The 19908-nt window shown below is 35.6% G+C and overlaps 1 protein-coding gene across 2 annotated transcripts; it reads left to right on the forward strand.

The window, feature by feature from the left end:
• The first annotated feature begins 2165 nt into the window (after positions 1-2165).
• LOC135693326 (uncharacterized) lies at positions 2166-19401 on the forward strand. 2 transcript variants are annotated; one of them, XM_089110307.1, is made up of 2 exons: positions 2166-14690; positions 15546-19401. In XM_089110307.1, the coding sequence occupies exon 1, from the start codon at positions 3606-3608 to the stop codon at positions 4572-4574; it is 969 nt and encodes a 322-aa protein (XP_088966433.1). In that variant the 5' UTR covers positions 2166-3605; the 3' UTR covers positions 4575-14690; positions 15546-19401. The 2 variants fall into 2 exon arrangements, with proteins under 2 accessions (XP_088966433.1, XP_088966432.1); XM_089110306.1 differs by having other exon boundaries at positions 2166-14210; positions 14540-19401.
• Positions 19402-19908: the final 507 nt, after the last annotated feature.

Raw genomic sequence — 19908 nt, forward strand, 5'->3', positions numbered from 1 at the left:
GATCTGTGATAAAAAGTTTGATACACTTGCATTTGTAAAAAAAAAATCACAGTCAAGATCAGATTCAAAATATTCTTGATTTATTGCTTCTCCTGCGAGATGAAAAGGTTTGGAATTGGAATCAGTATGGCGTAGGCACTTTTCTGGTACAATAACATAAATTAATAAAATAAAAATGTTTTTTGGCAATGCCATTTTTTGTGTTGATGTCTCTTTAAGGTCATATCAGTTTGAAAAAACATAAAAAACGACTTCACAATCAAATGGGAATACAATTACAGCAAAATCTTCGCTTTAAACTGCATTTTAAAAATAGTATAATATAATTGCTTTTAATATAATTGCTATATAGTAAAATAGTCTAATTGTTTTTAATATAAGTCAGTCAGGTGTAGTGAAAACATTTTTGCCCTTGATTTGGTGACATTTTCTCTTTGTTCTTTTTGACTTTTCTAATTTGCTCTTTCAAACTCAACTCAAGGAATTTTATTGGCTATAAAACTGTCTAGAATTTTAGGAAATTCTTTTATTTTTCAATCCTGCCATTTGCCTGCTATTGGACTCAATTCAAGTGAAATTCTTTAGAGACTGCATTGTTAAGAAAGCTATTGCTGCTCCTTGATAATCCTCTTAAGATCTATGATGAAATTTTCACACCTTTCTAATATGTGTCAAACTACATTGTCTGCAACTCAAAAAAATTTTTTAAAGATCCTGCAACTACAAAGTGAAAGTGATAATATTTGCAAGGCATATATTTTATTAATTTCACCTCTTTGAATTTTTTAAAAAAGATTTCACAAGCATTTAAAATAGTTCCAAAGACACATGAATTACATGAAAACCATCATTGTGAAGAAAACAAGCTAAAAATCCCAATGAGAGGAATGTTGGTTATTTTGCAATTTATTACTGCTCGGTTAGACCACTGCTCTTTATGGCAACTGATACTGATAACTCTTGTTTAATTGGAAACTTATTGGGAGATGCCTGTCATTCGTTAACCTACAATAGAACAACTGGTCTTAAAACCATTGAATTTCTGCCGAAAAATGTCAGAGACTGATATTTTGAAGGTCTGAATTGTGCATATTGAAATGTTGACTACAAGATTCCAAATGAATTTTACTCCTTGCTCTGACCCATTCATAAAACAAAGAAAAGCTGTGAAAGGTGTGTAGAAATATTTCAAATTCATATTCAGTTAAATAGTTTTCATAAAAGATACTGCTGTAAAAAAATTCTTTTAATTAAAATACTGTTAAAATGTCAAAAAAAAATTTTTTAAGAGTCACAAATGTGGTGTGGTTTTTATGAAGATTTTCGTTTGATTGACTGGATCAGGCTAATAATTTTTCTTAATTATAAATTGAAACTAGTTTTCAAAACTAAAGCTTGTATATTTATTTCAGAATGCATTTTTTTATCCTTAAGTGAAATGAGAGAGATTAAGTTTGCACTGGCACAGTACATGGGCAGAATTAGTTTTGTGAAACTGAAAGCAGAAGAAAAGCGGCATTCATCATCAATGGCAGATGACAATGAGTCAATTGAAAAGTGAGAAAAGACACATCTTTTGAAAACGAGAGGAAGTTTTTGCATGAAACGCTGACTACTATTGATGTTTCAAATTATTTGCCATTGTATCACTTATGTGGCCAAGGTGCAATGACATATGTTGGGTGCCAACATCAAACATTTTGAATAAGTAACAACGACCAAAACCATCAACGATGACTGGAAGGCAATACACGTTTTAAACAAAATTATGATTAAAAAAGATTATAGTAGACACTATTGAAAGGATTATAGTCGTTTTTTTCATAATTATGATTTTTTAGGATTTTTTTAAGAAGAGATATTAAAAGACATTAAAAGAACTCCACCCACCACAGGCCCTCTTAGAAACTCTCCCTCTGCCCCACCCCAAACCTTCGTCAACAACCTTGCCAGACATCTGTGCTCGAAAAAATTCCATGAAAACAAGCATGAATATTTCTCCCGGAGTGCAGAGTCTGGCCATTTCCCTACCTTCACCCAACCCTCGTTCACATCAGACTTTACCAGGCCCCTGTCACACCCAAACACAACCCGGCTGAACGAGGCCATTGCGAACCTCCGCAGAGACATCTGCCACATAATGGCATCCCACCACCTGGACCTGGCCAGAGAGGCCAAAGCCACACAAGTCCGGTCAGCGATGGAAGAGCATTATAATCCGGACATAATCAGAATAGCAAACTGCAATGCCAAGAGACAGGCAGCGTCCGCCCCTGGGAACAAGGAGAGACACACACAGCACCCGCGAAGAAGGCCCGGGAGGCAACACCAGCATTCCACCTTTTGACATTGTTCCCTCTTTCCTCTTCCCCCCCCTTTTCTTGCTGTATTTTTGCTGCTTAACTTTAATATAATAAAACATTTTTTTGCTGCTTAATTATGGTATAACAAACATGCTCAGCTGTATATTTTTATTTTAATTCCTTTTCATCAGCCATATCAACCTCGGTCTACCTATAAACGATGTTGCTTTATTTGTACTCATTATTTTGCTATCTAGATTGCAATATGTACACGGCCAATCCTAGCACAGCATCCAAACGCACCATACTCAGGAAAACCATTGGCACCAAGCGAAGAAAACATACCAATAAACTAACTAAAAATGCACATAAAAAGCTGCTCAAAAAGGCCAGCCTGGACACTAAACCAATCAATAACATTGTCAATCTATCCTCAGCTCACATTTCAACACCTGAGATATCTCTGCTGAACAGGGGACTATCGTTTGTCCCTGCCCCCGGTTCGGTTGACAATGATCTCATCTTACAAGGACTCGATGACTTCATACGTCGAACGCGACTGCAATATTTTTTCCACTCCCATCCCCCCAGGATGGTACCTGAACTCTTTAGAAGGAAATCGTTTTGGGTCCCCCCTGATGATGTCTGCCCTCAATTACAACAATATTTTGGTAAAATCTCTGTCAACATCAACAAGATCATAAGGTCAGCTGCTAACCCTACACCCCATAACCTCACCCCAATCGAAACTAAGAGCATTAAAACCTTATGCACCCGCAAGGACATAACCATCAAACCCGCGGACAAAGGGGCAGCCATTGTCTTATGGTCTATAGAAGCTTACCTTAAGGAAGCTAACAATCAGCTGTCCAACCCCTTCCACTACATTAAACAAGAATCTGATGGAATACAGCTGCTATCCACCCAGATCACAACATCACAACGTTCTTAACACACCTACTAGGTCGGAATCTTCTCACACAACAATGTTATGACACCCCAACCCCGCACCCCAGAATTCTACCTTTTACCAAAATAAACAAACGAAAGATTAACGACGTCATACCAGGCAGACCAATAATCTCGGGGTGTGGCTCACCCACTGAGAAACTCTCCAAATTTCTGGACCATTTTTTAAAACCAATTGTTAAAACTATACCCTTATGCATCAAGGACACCAATCATTTTCTCCAAATTATATTTAGAGAGAGACATAATTTTCCACCAGGTATCATCCTGTGTACCCTGGATGTTAAATCCCTCTATACTAATATACCACAGGATGAGGGTATTCTACACTGCATGATGGCGTTAATTGATTTTTATGCCACTGGACTACCTCTACCAGCCACACACCTACAACAAATGTTTGAGTTTATATTAAAAGGAAATTATATCTCCTTTAATGGACAGCCATATCTACAGACACATGGCACTGCCATGGGTACCCCTTTTGCCCCAAACTTTGCAAACATTTTTATGTCTGTTATTGAACAAAATATCCTCTCCACAGCCCCCAAGGGGAAGAAACCTCTACTCTGGAAACGATTTATCGATGATATATTCATGATATGGCAATATGATGAAGCTTCCCTCACTGAATTCCTTGCTCATACCAACAATGTGCACAACACGATCAAATTTGAAGCACAACAATCTAGAGCAAAAATAAATTTCCTTGACACCACAATTTATCTTAGTAATAACAGTGGTCTCCTGGAAAGCACCCTATTCGTGAAGCCCACTGATATATGCACCCTTTTACATGCTAAATCTTTCCACCCACCTTCGTGTAAAAAAAGTGTTATTTACAGCCAAGCACTCAGCTTCAGACGTTTGATCACAGACAACAATGAACTCCACAACACCTCAAAACACTTCAAAAAAAACCTAATCATAAGAGGTTATGAATCTCAGGATATCATCACCGAATTTAGTAAATTGACATATGTCACCCAATACGAGCTCCTCTTCCCAGGAAACCCCACCAACAATGAAACCACCCTTCAGCACCTCAACTTCGAGCGCCCTCCACAAAAACCACAAGTCCTACCTTTTGTTGTCCCATTCGACATAAAAACTATAAATATAGGTTCCGTCCTTACTAAACATTGGCACTTGATCTCAGCTGATGCTTATCTTAAACAAATATGGAATGACACCAGACCGGTTCTAGCCCTCACCAGAAGGCCTAACCTCAAGGATCGATTGGTACACTATAAAGTAGGCCATCAACACAAAGCCGCTTCTCAAAGCATCATGCGCCCTTAACTTTCACAATATGTAAATATTACACAAGAGGCACAGTTACACCTAAGGTACGGCATCCACTGATTATTAAATTTTCAAACTAGTGTTCTAACATCATTATGACAACTTGATAAATAGTTGTAGTGTGAAAGTGAAACTATATAAATGAAAGAGCTGGTTTGAAAGTCGCACAGATCGGTTTTCCAGTTTTAACACATATTTTGCATGATTAAAACAACTTAATGAGTCATTTAGAAATATTTACAATTGACTGAAAATTTGTCTGTATCCTTTCGCAAAAACATTCCAATCTTGTTAAGCTTATCCTTGCACGTAGATTTTGCAGAGTTTCTCTAAGAGATTTTCATTCTAAATGTATATTTGGGTGAGTGTACATTTATATTCCTTGAAAAAGATTACATTTTGTAGCCTGTTGCCTGACACCTATCTTGTCTTTATGGATGACATTCTTGCTATAATGTTTTCCGTATGGGAGCAGCCTCATGGTTAGATATTTTTCTGTTATCTTTTTTTTTATTTGGGATGAATGGGGGTCTTCTGGATTCAATCCATATCCCATATCGTGCTCCTTCAGCAAAGGGAACATATCTTTCCCAGCCAGATGTTGATTGAGGATATTTATTGACATTTCTTTTATATTTTTTCTTGAGGTAATTTTTTCCTTTTTTAAATCTGTGCCACTTACTGCCACTCTAAATTCTGCAACACAATCATGGACACCCTTGGATGGAAGTATGAGGCCACCCCGATTCTTGACATTTATCATTGAAAGGAAGAACAGCCCAGAGAAATGTGAATAGCTGTGATCATTTTCATTCATATCAATTAGAGAGCTCTTTCATATTCAGGGCAGCTAATTTTGTTCACAATGTTTTTCACTGTAAACCCAGCGATGTATCCAAGAATGAAATCTTAATAGTCAGCCATGTGACAAAAATCTAGCTTTTGACAGAGATCATTTACATGGTGCTAATCGTCATCTGTTAGCTCTGCTCTTTCATTTAGGGGTGAAGTTCTCTTATTCTACTTCAATGAGAAGATAGAGCCAGCTGAACCCCTTTCAAACGCAAGGCAGTTGGCATTATTTGAAGCAATGATGGAATTTCTCAGTAAAATTCTTATAAGGCTTGACTTAAATTGTACAATATCTGGGTTGCTTTTAAATCCATTTTTTCCACGAATGCATGCAAACAGAAGCTCAAGATGTATGTTCAAATGTACTTGAATGGATTTTCAGATCATGTGAGAAGAAGTTCAGAAAATTGGCAAATGCTTTTTGCAGTTACCATCATTCCTAGGACAAATACCTTTCTCCTGTGCATTAAAAGACGTTCACCGGTTGAAACTTAAAGTTGCAGAAGATAATTTATTGAATTTTCAATAACTGTTTGCCACATTTTCATGCCATGGAGAAAATGCGGTCTTTTGTAGCGTTCATAAGATCATGTAGACTTCTGGCGTTCATAAGATCAAAAAGCCTGTCCAGTGTTCTTATGAAATATATTGTACCATCTGCATTTGCAAAATCAGAATGGCCAGCAAACATTATGTATTCTAAAGCATCTGCAACCGAGGAACTTAATGTCTGGGCAGCAACCATAACATTCATCTTATGCCTTTGAAATTCTATGTGATTTTTTGCAAGTTTATTTTGTGCAATGATTTGAAGCATTCTTCTTCTTGTATTTTGTGTAATGATTTAATATAGTCCCACTTAATCTGCCTTCCCTCATATTGAACAAAAACTTTAACATCTGCCAGGGCATTGCGTGCAAGCTTCAGCATATGACACGCATCAGCAACAAAAAACAACTTATGGTCAAAGAAATCACAAGAAAAGGATCCATCCATATCATCCAACTTTGTTCCAAATGAGCAGCCTAAATTTCTCATTGCATCAAAGTTTGTGGCAATGCCATCACATGTGACTGTGTGAATGTTAAGGCAATACAAAGACGATAACTCCAATGCTTTATTAACAAGACAACTTAAATTTGTTGCATTGATTCCATTGTATAAAACATATCCAATTGGACATTTTCAATGGCCTTTCAAACCAACTAGCATGAATATAAGAGCATCTTTGGCAACATCATCTGTATCAAAAGCAAGGATATCTGGACCAAAATCTGCAAAACCTTCATAATTTCCAGTACTCTTGTTATAAATAACACCAGATTTGATATACATAGCATCAAAATATCGAGGCACAGTCTCTATATGAATCATCACCCTTGGCTTTTTCTTGCAAATATTCAAAGACATTTTAGAAGAATCCTGGCTCACAATTTACACTTGATGTCCAATGAGACAATGAACTTGGGCATGGTAATTAAAACAGGTTACGCATATAGTCATAGGCACGTGGGGAGTAAAAGTGAAGGGTAAGAGCAAACTTTTTCATTTCATCAGAATAGCGATGCCCTTTAGAGACACAGCTCTGGTTACTTAGCTTTGACTGAAACAATTCACTTTTCAATCCAAAAAAATTTTGCCTTTAATATTATTATCAGCATCAGAAGCCAATAGCTTTTCTTTTTCAAGATCATCAAACGCAGCTTTCAAGAAATTTATTTCTGACTTTTTGTCTCAAAGTTATGATCCTTCTCCACACTTTTTTCTTTCTTTGGGAAACTTTCTTGAGAGAATCAATTCTTGTTTTCTTTGGAGGGGTTGTTAGCTCTTCATTTATGTCAGCTTTGCGCCTCAAAGATGACTTTCTTTTATGCTTCAATTGATTTAAGTGTTTTGGAAAAGAAAATAGAGATGACACTGCAATTTCCTCAAGTTTTTGCTTCTTTGCTGTTTGGTCAACATCATCTTTTGGAAGAATGTGTTCCCTGCAAAGAGTGCTGCTTGAGGTGGGCTGGAAGTCAACACGTCTCATTGCAGAAACCCATTTTCTGCAAAGCTCTTTGTCATTAAAAGGAAATCGATGGAAAGAGACACGTGAATCTTTAGAAGCACACTTTGTACAACTGTAAGCTGAACAAGACTAAACCATTTTCTGAAATAAAGTTAGAAGAAACGACCCTTATATAAACATGTTTTTGGATCTGTGATAAAAAGTTTGATACACTTGCATTTGTAAAAAAATAATCACAGTCAAGATCAGATTAAAAATATTCTTGACTTATTGCTTCTCCTGCAAGATGAAAAGGTTTGCAATTGGAATCATGATTTGGAATAGTATGGCATAGGCACTTTTCCGGGTGTTACAATAACATAAATTAATAAAATAAAAATGTTTTTTGGCAATGGCATTTTTTTGTGTTGATGTCTCTTTAAGGTCATATCAGTTTGAAAAAGCATAAAAAACGACTTCACAATCAAATGGGAATACAATTACAGCAAAATCTTCGCTTTAAACTGCATTTTAAAAATAGTATAATATAATTGCTTTTAATATAATTGCTATATAGTAAAATAGTCTAATTGTTTTTAATATAACTCAGTCAGGTGTAGTGAAAACATTTTTGCCCTTGATTTGGTGACATTTTCTCTTTGTTCTTTTTGACTTTTCTAATTTGCTCTTTCAAACTCAACTCAAGGAATTTTATTGGCTATAAAACTGTCTAGAATTTTAGGAAATTCTTTTATTTTTCAATCCTGCCATTTGCCTGCTATTGGATTCAATTCAAGTGAAATTTTTTAGAGACTGCATTGGTAAGAAAGCTATTGCTGCTCCTTGATAATCCTCTTAAGATCTATGATGAAATTTTCACACCTTTCTAATATGTGTCAAACTACATTGTCTGCAACTCAAAAAAATTTTTTAAAGATCCTGCAACTACAAAGTGAAAGTGATAATATTTGCAAGGCATATATTTTAATAATTTCACCTCCTTGAATTTTGTAAATAAAGATTTCAGAAGCATTTAAAATAGTTCCAAAGACACATGAATTACATGAAAACCATCATTGTGAAGAAAACAAGCTAAAAATCCCAATGAGAGGAATGTTGGTTATTTTGCAATTTATTACTGCTCGGTTAGACCACTGCTCTTTATGGCAACTGATACTGATAACTCTTGTTTAATTGGAAACTTATTGGGAGATGCCTGTCATTCGTTAACCTACAATAGAACAACTGGTCTTAAAACCATTGAATTTCTGCCGAAAAATGTCAGAGACTGATATTTTGAAGGTCTGAATTGTGCATATTGAATGTTAACACAAAAATATGCTACCGTCATGAATATATGTTGACTACAAGATTCCAAATGAATTTTACTCCTTGCTCTGACCCATTCATAAAACAAAGAAAAGCTGTGACAAGTTGTGTAGAAATATTTCAAATTCATATTCAATTTAATAGTTTTCATAAAAGATACTGCTGAAAAAAAACTTTCTTAATTAAAATACTGTTAAAATGTCAAAAAAATATTTTTTAAGAGTCACAAATGTAGCGTAGTTTTTATGAAGATTTTCGTTTGATTGACTGGATCAGGCTAATAATTGTTTCTAAATTATAAATTGAAACTAGTTTTCAAAACTAAAGCTTGTATATTTATTTCAGAATGCATTTTTTATCCTTAGGTGAAATGAGAGAGATTAAGTTTGCACTGGCACAGTACATGGGCAGAATCAGTTTTGTGATTGTTCCTGAAGACAAACTATGTCCCTCTTGTTTAAAGGAAATTAATGACCTGAAACTGAAAGCAGAAGAAAAGCGGCATTCATCAATGGCAGATGACAATGAGTCAATTGAAAAGTTAGAAAAGACACATCTTTTGAAAACGAGAGGAAGATTTTGCATGAAAAGCTGACTACTCTTGATGTTTCACGGATGAAAGTGCATTCTCTGCCAAAATCATCAAAACTAAAGCAAGGAAAGAAACACAGTTGTGACAGAGAAAGGAAGCTGCTTCAAAAAGGTTGCAGCAATACTAAATGTGGAACCAGATGATTTAGAGGAGTCAGATAAAGAGAGAGAGAGCAGATGGGGGAATTTATCCAGAAAGCCAATGCCTTTGACTATCTAGTCAGTCTGAAGAGAGAGAAATTGGAGGTTTTAAGTCGAAGGGAGAAAATCGAAATTCCAACACTGATTCCTAATTCTTGGTCGTAGGCTTCAAATGTATTTCAAGTACCTGTTTGCATGGTCAGAAAGGAAAGACAAAAAAGAGAAGAGGAATAAATGCTGTTTAATCTTTATATTGCAGTGATGGAAACAGCAGGCAGCTTCCAGGAAAGAAAATTTTGTGAGCCTTGGACAAAAAAGACGTGCAAAAGCGACTTCTTTTATGCAACACAAAAGAGCTATATTCTCTGTTCAAGGCTAATAATCAAGGCTTCCTGCATTGGGTTTTCAAAGTTTCCAAGCTTGAGGCCCAAATGGTGCATCCCAGTTGGTCCGTAGGGGACATATTCTGTGTCTGTACTTTTCATCAAAATCTGAAGCTTCTTCTTGATGCTGCAAATTTAGGACACCAGTATCATGACCTGATTTATATGGGTTATATATGGAACCAGAAGCATTGCACATTACATCCAGTAGTCATTTACCACAAAGGCATTGATGGGGTCATTGGATCAACATCACTATGATTTCTATTGGATGACCTGGAACATGATGTGCATCTTGTCTATACTGGAACATGATGCCACAAAGGCACTGCACATCATATCAGGGAAATGATATCCACGGACATAAAGGTTGTCCATTACTTTTCTGATGGTTGTGCAGGCCAGTAAATTAAATGCAAGAATTTTTTAAGCTTGTGCCACCATAAGGAAGACTTTGCAATGAATTGTGAGTGGAATTTCTTCACCATCAGCCGTGAGAAATCCCCATGTGATGGGATAGGAGGTACGGTTAAGCTATTCAAGTCAGCCTGCAACAACTAATCACCAAGCAAATAATTTTTGTTGAGGCACTATTTGAATTTTGTAGAACAGAAGTCAAAGGTATCAACTTCTATTGCATTACAAAGGAGGACAACAACTTGACAAAAAAATCTCGAGAAACGCCTAACAGCTGCAAAAACGATCCCAGGAACTAGGGGGCTCTATCAATTTGTACCGCAATGCAAAACATTGATTGGAGGCAAAACATCGATTGGAGGCAAAACATCGATTGGAGGCAAAACAATATCAGATATACCTGAGTTTGATGTTAAGTTTGATTCAGATCTAGCTGTTGTTGAACCTGTTGATGATATTGAAATCAGGGATTATTTTGTGTGCAGGTATGATACAGATTGCTGGGTTGGAGTGACTATTGAAGTCAGTAGTGAAAACAAAGATGTTGCTTTAAAATTTTTGCATCCACATTTGCCATTGTATCATTTATGTGGCCAAGGTGTGATGACATATGTTGGGTGCTAACATCAAACATTTTGAATAAGTAACAACCACCAAAACCATCAACGATGACTGGACTATGCTTAAAAATTTTAAACACAATACACGTTTTAAACAAAATTATGCTTAAAAAAGATTATAGTAGACATTATTGAAAGGATTATAGTCGTTTTTTTCATAATTACGATTTTTTAGGATTTTTTTAAGAAGAAATATTAAAAGGCATTTCAAGGCTTTTACTTTTACTTCTGATGAGTTACATTTTTTCTTTCAAACAGGGCCCTTATTGATAATATTCTTATTGATAATACTCTTAGTATTGACAAGGTTTTACCCTGTATAAATATTCCTCTTATTATTAAAAGCATCTTTGAGATTTTAATAGCACTTGTCGACAGCACGACAGTTTAGACAACACATGATGGACGCAGCGAATTCAATTAGATGCGCTCAAAAAGCACCCGTAGAGCGCTTCAATTTGGTGTTTGGTTTTAGACAGCGAAACGAATTGAATTGAATTTAGACAGCAAAAGCGTATCTTTAGTGGCAAATTTGTTTTCGTGGTAAAATGGACCCCACATAGGCAAAGGTGATACATTTCTTGATTAATCGATTTGATATTCGTCGAAAAGAAGGTATTCCACGCAAGAAAGCGCAACAAAGACTGGTATTGGAGACACTGAAAGCATGGAGGCGAACAGTAAGACTCTCTTTTCAGCATGTGTTGATGCCCTGTTTCCAAAACAGGGGAATAAATAGACCAATGATCATTAGTAGATCATGCAAGTGTCTCCCGAGAGTTCAACGTTTGTGGAGCATTGAACCTCTTTTGATAGATTCCGATCCTCTGATAGATTTCCAAATTTTTAGAGGCTTTATTGTTTGTGAAAACAAGCTTTCTCCTGTAGCTTTTATTTTCGCATATTATACCAACAACTTTGTTTACAATGTGTTCCGGCCAAGTTGCTTTGCGCCCTCTTTTTCTCTTCCCTTTTTTGAGGCAAATTCTTGCCAATCTTGTCTTGGTGCTTCCTTGTTGTCTTCCTCTTCTTCAAACTCAGCGTATTCAGCTTCGTCTAGGTTGTGTGCTTCCTTGGGCAAGTTTTCAGGGCTTCCTGTTTTTTTTTCAGGCATTCAGGCAACGAACAATGCTTTATCGCAACAGAGGCAAGGCAAAAAATGACATCCAGGTACGATTGGACTTGAGCAAAAGGAGATAATCCATCCTGAACGAAGCGAAAGAATTTGCAAAAGGAGTTCCATCAATCGATTTTGCCTTTGTGCAACATAATGGTATGGCTCAAGGGACAAATTAATGATATGCGAAGGTCTATTTAAAATCTGCAAGGTTATTCGGTTTAAAAGCTATAATGCCAAGAAAATATTAGAAAACGTGAATGTAGAAAAACAAGCAAAATGAGCTTCAAAATATATATCCTGTATAGCTTTGTTGGTCGTAACTGTTGAACTAAAATGCTGAGCAACACAAGTAAGGCATGTCAGTGCTGTCACTGCAAAGCATGATGTGAGTTGCAAGGCAAAGTTCAAAGCAGTATTACAAAATAATTTGAAATGCCCTTTTCGGTTAATTTTGGTTAATGATATTTGAACCCCAAATATTTATCATCTGGTGAGGGGTATGTATTTCTTATCATAACTACACATGAGGGTCAGGTCTTTTTTTCCTTTTTCTTGTTTCCCATATCTCCATAAACTGCATTGTCTGTATGCCAACCTGAAAAAGACATTTGCTTCAAAGCGAATATCTTCTGAATAAAAGTTAGCTTGCTTTGTTATTGCGACATTGAGGGTATCCATGTAAAGAAAATTCTTCCTGAGCATTGCCTATGAAGTGATGCATACTTGACGATTGCAGCATACTTGCTCATCATCATTTTCCAGGTTGATGCAAACACCACATTTGCACCAATCTGGGACAAGTGGAGACATACTGGATTGATCTTCACTGCCATCATGTTAATCCTTCACATATGTTATGACACTTCTCAAATAATTGAAACTTTTTTTAATTGAAACTTCTTTTAACATCTTTTCAGGACAATATTTCTTAAACTAAGGGCTATATTTTACTTATTATTTAACAGAGAATAGCCATGTTATGTGCATCTGTTAACATCTGTTGTTATATTGTCAAAATTGTTTCTGTTGCTTTTTCTTGAGTCCACTATACTGCTGGCTAATGCCTAGGCAGACTATTTTTGTTGTTCTATTTTCTTTCGTAAAAAGTTCTAACAATCTTGCAGTTTGGCTGAGTACCCATTTTTGACATTGTTCGATTACTAATTTTGCCTCCTTTTCTCCTTCACATAGTCATTTGACACTCACCTGATTTCACTTGATTTGACACTCCAATTGCTTGCTGTAACAGCCTTGAAAGTCAAATACAACATTGATTTGATCTATTTCGTATCCACGATTTAACCCTTCCAGAGACTTTCTCATTTCAGAGTACCTGTCTGGTTTTCTTTCTCTCTCTTGGCAATAGATCCAGGTGCAAATATATTCCCCTCTATCAAACTGATCTTTTTTCCTTCTTTGTCAATTATCAGCACATCAGGCTTTATGTTATGTTGCTTGGTCTTTTGTCTAAATGCATGGGTATGCCCCACATTTTTTTTTGGTGACGATGGAGGGCAGTCGGGCCTAATGGTGCGTCTGTCTGAAGTTTAAAAATTCCACGTAATCCGTCGTAACTGCCATCGTTAATGCTGTTATTCACTACATCAAGTTAATATTCATGATTGTCAAGCTAAAAAGAGCAATTAAATCAGCCATAAGAGAAGGAAAGATTTTTTTTGTTGGAACCAAGTTCGACTCAAATTTTGATTGCGAGGAAATCTATGATGATATCAGGTTATCGAATGGAGACGAGTGAGGAGCTTTTCAGGACAGGGAACGAAAATTCAGAGCGCTTTTTGCTTCGAAAAGGACGAACCACAGAGACTTTATTTGTCGTGAAAAATATTATAAACATAAATGGTGCATTGTTCGGGAACCAAGGAAACAATTCTTTGTCTGGGTTGCAGTAAGCTTTTCAACATTAATTATCTTCGTCTTTGCTTACCTGCAAAATCTTTTGCTATTGGTCTGTATTAATGTTTACAAGTTTCTATGTATCTATAACTAACTGGTTCATTTGATGTTCATAGCTATAAAAAAAACCTTAGAGAGACTACTGTGTTAAAACTGCCAACGATGTGACTAACTGATGTTGTAAATACCAATTTATTTCATCTTGCTCTTCTCTCCAAAAGGTTTCAAGAAAGTTTGAGCTCCTCTAAAGCAAACGAGCAGTCAATGATGAAAATGGTATTCTACCAGTTCATATGTTTCCATAACTTTAGCAGAAAAATGTACAAATATTAATGATATTAATGATAATTGATATCATATTAATCTGGAAAGCAACTTTCCTACTGTATATGGGTTCCTTTCAATATCATACAAGCAGGTTTATAGATAATATTAGCCATGAATGCACAGGCGTAGTAGAGCGACAAAAATTTGGGAAGCTGGCCTGTTGTATTTAAAAATTTCAACTCGGTTTTTTTCAAATTTTTGCTAAACTGACATCTCGTTTTGATGATTTTCTCCAATCACTAAATCGAAATTTCTTTATATGCCATTTCTACCTCCAGGTGAAAGCAAATTTGCCATGCTCTATGGTAAGAAAATGAACACGGGGAAAACGCTGTCGCAGGTTCTTCTACATTTTGGACAAGGTGCCAATACACGTCAACACAAATTGATGATTTCTGGTGGTAACCAAACCCAATGTGGTACTTCAGTGTATGTATACGATAAATTCATTTCAATGGTTTCAGGAATCTAAGTTATTTTTTGTTTAAAAACATCATAAAGGCATTATTCGCATTTGGTTCTACTTAGTGGCATATCGTCCTTTTAAGATTCAATTTCACATAAACCCAATAGTTTCTCGCACATGAAACCTACTTTTTAAATCGAATAAAGCCCTGTACTAATCAGAAATACTTGTCCAGCTCCGGTGGTTATAGGAGAGTTGCTAGAAATATGCTTGAAAAAAGTCCCTTGTTTTTGTCGAATCCGATTATTTTTTCACTATAGCAAGTTTAAAGTAGAAACTAGCTAAATGTTTCTATTACCAATTAAAATTGGTTTTCTTGCAGAAAAATAATGCTAAATCTTTTGAGAAAAAAACGAATTTAGTACATTTTATCAACAATGTCAAATTGACAGAGCCGTTTGACCACCTATTGGCCTACCACGAAAAGCTTTACCAAGGGTCGTTGTCACGGGGTCTTGAGATACCAGAATCTTCTGGAATATTGATATCTTCTAACGAGCCCGAAAGTGAAAGTTAAAAAATGATTAAAACTATTAATTTGGAAATTTTATGTATGACTTGATGAATGCATAAATGCGTAAACAAATAAATGAATTAGCTAAAAAGTTAGAAAAACAAGCTACTAAACACACTGAGAAATTGTTTATTGGCAAAGGAACAAACGTATTGATAGACGACTGAATGGGATAATCAGCAAATAAATTTATTTATGAATAAGTGTTCTAATAAATGAATGAATTGACTGATCAATAAGTGCAAATGTTTCTCATCTATCTACTTCCAACTTATTTAAATCTTATTTTGTTATACTATTGCAGACTCTGCGGTAGAGTGCTACGGATAAGGTATAAAAAAAATGTATCCTTTGGTAACGAGGACAGAGAAGCCTTGGAAGCCCTTAAAGAATTCACGCTGAAATATGAAGTAAATTCAAGTTGTTTATCTATTATTTTTCTTCAAGAAAATCCAATAAACGAATGAATTTTCAATAAGCATTATGCACACAAGTAACTGGATCAAAAAAAATTTAAAGGACAAGTGACACGCTTTTGGCGCCAAATTTTTTCTTCTTTTAACTTAAAGTAAAATGCTGTATGAGAGTGCTGTTGAAATATTTTTCCTTTCTGATTTAATTTTCCTACTTAAAAAAACCCTTTTCAAGTTATGGCGGGAAATGAATCATGTGACACTGTGACGTAGATTGTGATAATTTGTTATTGCTGCTACTGGTATACAGTGCAATATTAACGTTTACAACACGCTTCTAGACTAATTCAGTTCGTCTGGACCTGTTGCGTCGTGTTTCGTAAACTCTCTATTAATGACAGGAAAATTCCGAGTTATCACAATGTACGTCATAGGGTCACGTGATAAAAAGGAAAATCGCGCCCCCTGCGCCCCCTGATTAGAATTTTTTGTTCTAAACCAGGAAAAACTTACTTCTAAATGATGATCTATTAGTAAATTAAAAGAAAAGATAGGGTGAAAAGTGTGTCACTTGTCCTTTAAGTTTTTCCTTATTTTCATTAACTCAGAGCTTCCTGTTGGCTTGGGTATTATTTCTATATAAATGGTGGCAGGCTACAGAGAGGACAGCGTGCAAATGCATTTCATCATTTTGAAGAGAAACCTGAGAGGCCAACAAGATTGATGGTGCGACAGAATGGCATCAATCATATATACAGATATAATAGTGAGAATAAATCAGACAAACAAAACGTCTTCTTTTCCAGTCTTCTTTTCAGATCAGTGGTGATGACCTAGACTTAGTCAGTAAGCCTCTGTTTCGCTACTCCCTCACTTAAGGGACGCTACAACAGAAACTCATAAACTAAATTATTCAAAAACTTGGTCTGGACAACTTTTTGTTCTCTAATCAAAGAGCAGAATTTGAAAATGCAGAATTCTGATTTACTGGCACCTATTGTTTAACTATAAACTATAAAAAATTTTCATAACAGGGTAACCTTTTAAAATCATCCTTACCGTGCCAAATAGTATTGTCAAGAAATGGCCGATAACTGTGACCATATATCAAATATTATCAATGCAAAGTCTACAAAAAAGTTTGGAGAGGATGTTTTTGTGCTCGCTCTTACTGGAAAGGAAAGATTTTATGTTTTGCGTTTTTGCATAAACTTTTTTATTTTAAGACAGGCCTATGTAATCCAGCAACAGAACAGGAGTTCGAAAGTAAAAAATTAGTTTTATCAGCCTGTCTTATGCTAGAGCAATCTGATATTTTCGCAAAATTTGGCATTAGTGAAGCTTTTGTAGGTGAATTGCAGGCCAGCATTAGCATAAAGCAGCGTTTAAGGTCTGGTTATAAACAGGTTTTGTTTGTAACACACAAGGCAGCATTTTATTCAAATCGAAGGGAAGTTATTTCATCAAAAAGTTTTTGCGAAAAAATTCCCAAGGTTATTGTTGATGAAGCGCATTGCATCTCTCACTGGTAAATTACATCCTTACAGCATTTGAATGCCCTTTCAATACCAAAAGGGTCATCCTAAGTTTAGCATATTAATTTGCCTAGACAATTCCCCACATTTGCTTATTATTTGTTTTTGCTCAATTGCAAAATTTTCTCGTTTAAATGTAATATTTATATCAGATAGTTTGTCGTTGCTATTCATTTATTAAATATTTAATTCAATTGGTCTGGATAATTTTAAAGCAGATAGCCTGTGTCACCTGTACTTCTAAGAAGATGACATTTTAAATTTTTTATCACCAAAGAATGTTTGGAGAAGCACTGGCCAAGTTTGATTTGTAAAACTATGACTTTCCAATTATGGCCCTAGTTAACTTTAAATTAAGAACTGTCCATAAAAAGTAGTGAGACTATTTGATGAAAATATTTTGCAGACATTTGTAGATAGCTATTATTTATATTTATAAAACTATGTACCAAATCAGGTGGCACAAGTCCTTTAGTAGCGTTTTTATGTAATATCTTATTCATCCAATGCAAATGAAGCTATATTTAGAATTTTTGATTTATTTTAAAAGTTGAATAAACATATCACTATATAATATATATGGTTTATTTGTAATTACGTATTCGTTTTGGGTATTTACCTCTGCTAACATATATCGTCAGTGAAAGTAAAATCTTATGTCATTACAAATAGGCTTATTTTGTAACAAGTAAATCAAACATTTATGCTATCAGTAGTTCTATTAACATTAATAACTTGAATTTTTCTTTGCAATCTGTTCTTTGCCAGCCATTGTTATTGTGCTACTTAGCCAAAATGATAACTAGCGCCATCATGAAAGGAGGGGAAATTTCACTCATTCTCAGCCCCTCAATGAGGTGAATAGAATACGCTAGAGGAACAACACAATAGTGTGGAAGTGATTTCCGCAGAGTCTCATTTTGCATGGCAACAAAGTTTTCATGTATACATTTCGAAGTTCGATTGGAAATGGTTGTATTGTGCATTGTTTTGATTGTCAGAACCCACAAATTGACAAGAAAAAGTTGTGTCTAAACAGGGATGGAAGCCAGGCAGATCGCTATAACTCTAAAACAGAAACAAGCCACGATGGAGCTAGTCCTAGCTCCATCTCATTTCATTGGTTGGTTATAGTTACAACTCTCTTATAGCATTTTCGTAAATCTTCTTTACCCATGTTAATAAAACAAAATGAAATCATTTCTGAAAAAGAAATTTAACTATTGCAATATTTTTCTAGGAGGCAATGAATTAATTCGAAGGGGTTAGCAGGGCCTTCTCCACGAATTTGAAAGTGGGGGGGCTAAGGCTAGCAAAAGTAGGGGGCCAAGGTTTTCTCCTCTTTTACTGCAGCTTTGAAACTATTTGATCTACAAAAAGGTGGGGGATCATGGCCCCTCTGCCCCCCCCCCCCCAGGTTGTGTCGGCCCTGGGTAGTACATGTGGCCACAGGTGGACATGGGGCTATAGCCAGTCTAAACCGCAAAATTGGAGAGAAAATGTTGAAATCTTGATATTTTCTAGAGATTTGTTGGAAAATTAAATCTTTAGCTCTCAAAAAAAAACAATTCCAGCCTCTGATGTGCCTGGCTGTGTCCTTGAAGCTACAAATATAGTCTAATTAGCTCATTTTGGATCACTGGCACCCAGAAATGGCTTCTTTCTCACAAATGCACAAACCAATTCATCCCCTAAACCTTCCATTAAACAATTATTGCAGCCAAATCAACCTAATTCACTTTGAAACTGATCTTCCTTTTCACAAATGCACAAATCAATCCATCCTCCAAATCTTTAATGAAATGATTATTGCAGCCATACCAACCTAATTCTCTTTGAAACTGTTCTTTATTTTACCTCATTGTAACTGGTCAGAATTCTCTCTCGGAATATCAGGAATGGTAAGGTCAACTTTGCAGGCAATGTTATTAATAAAATGCAAAATACATTAAGCAACGTTATTAATAAATTAAGCATTAAAGTAATGCAAAATACTTCCTTCAAGTGTGTAGTTTATTGAGGGACCCTGTTAACAATTTTATAACATTTAGATATATAACATTGTCTGATCCTCTGGAGGGGGGCTACATTCAAAAGTCCTGAATTTCATAACCTTACTTCTGTATTCTCAGTTTAGATTTTTCAGTTTATAGCCACCCTAATTAAGTTCTTATAATTTGGTACTTGCTACCTACGGCTTGCACAGCTACAATCCTTGCCAAAAGTCTTGGTACACCAAGCTAAAATTTCGCATAAATTCAGTAGCATCCCCCTCTCCCCCTTGAAACAATGTTGAATAACAACAGTTTCAAAGCTTGAAATTCGTCCAATGTCAGTTTATCAGCTAGGGTAAGTAATAGTCTTTTCAGCCAACATTGTTTTTGGGGGGAGGGGGGATATATCTGTATCTTACAGCCGGAAACCTTTATTTCTTCAAAATCTTTCATTGGTCACAGGGTGTTCCAAGGACTTTTGTCAAGGATTGTCTGACAAATATTTTTGAAGCAGTGCATTTGAGATCAAGCAATTAGTTCCAATCTGAGGTTTTCCATGCCGCTGATTTCAGTGGTGGTGTTTTTTTTTCAATATCTAGTCCACTTCATAACATAATTGTCTATCTACTCTAAAAATATTGGTTTCATACGTAAAATAAAGCAAAATTAGAAATTATTTGTATTCTGAAAATTTGTTGCATCTACCTAAAGAAGGGAGGTCACTT

The sequence above is a fragment of the Rhopilema esculentum genome, chromosome 9 (assembly GCF_057945365.1).
Source record: "Rhopilema esculentum isolate cy_ngs chromosome 9, ASM5794536v1, whole genome shotgun sequence".
Taxonomy (NCBI): domain Eukaryota; kingdom Metazoa; phylum Cnidaria; class Scyphozoa; order Rhizostomeae; family Rhizostomatidae; genus Rhopilema; species Rhopilema esculentum.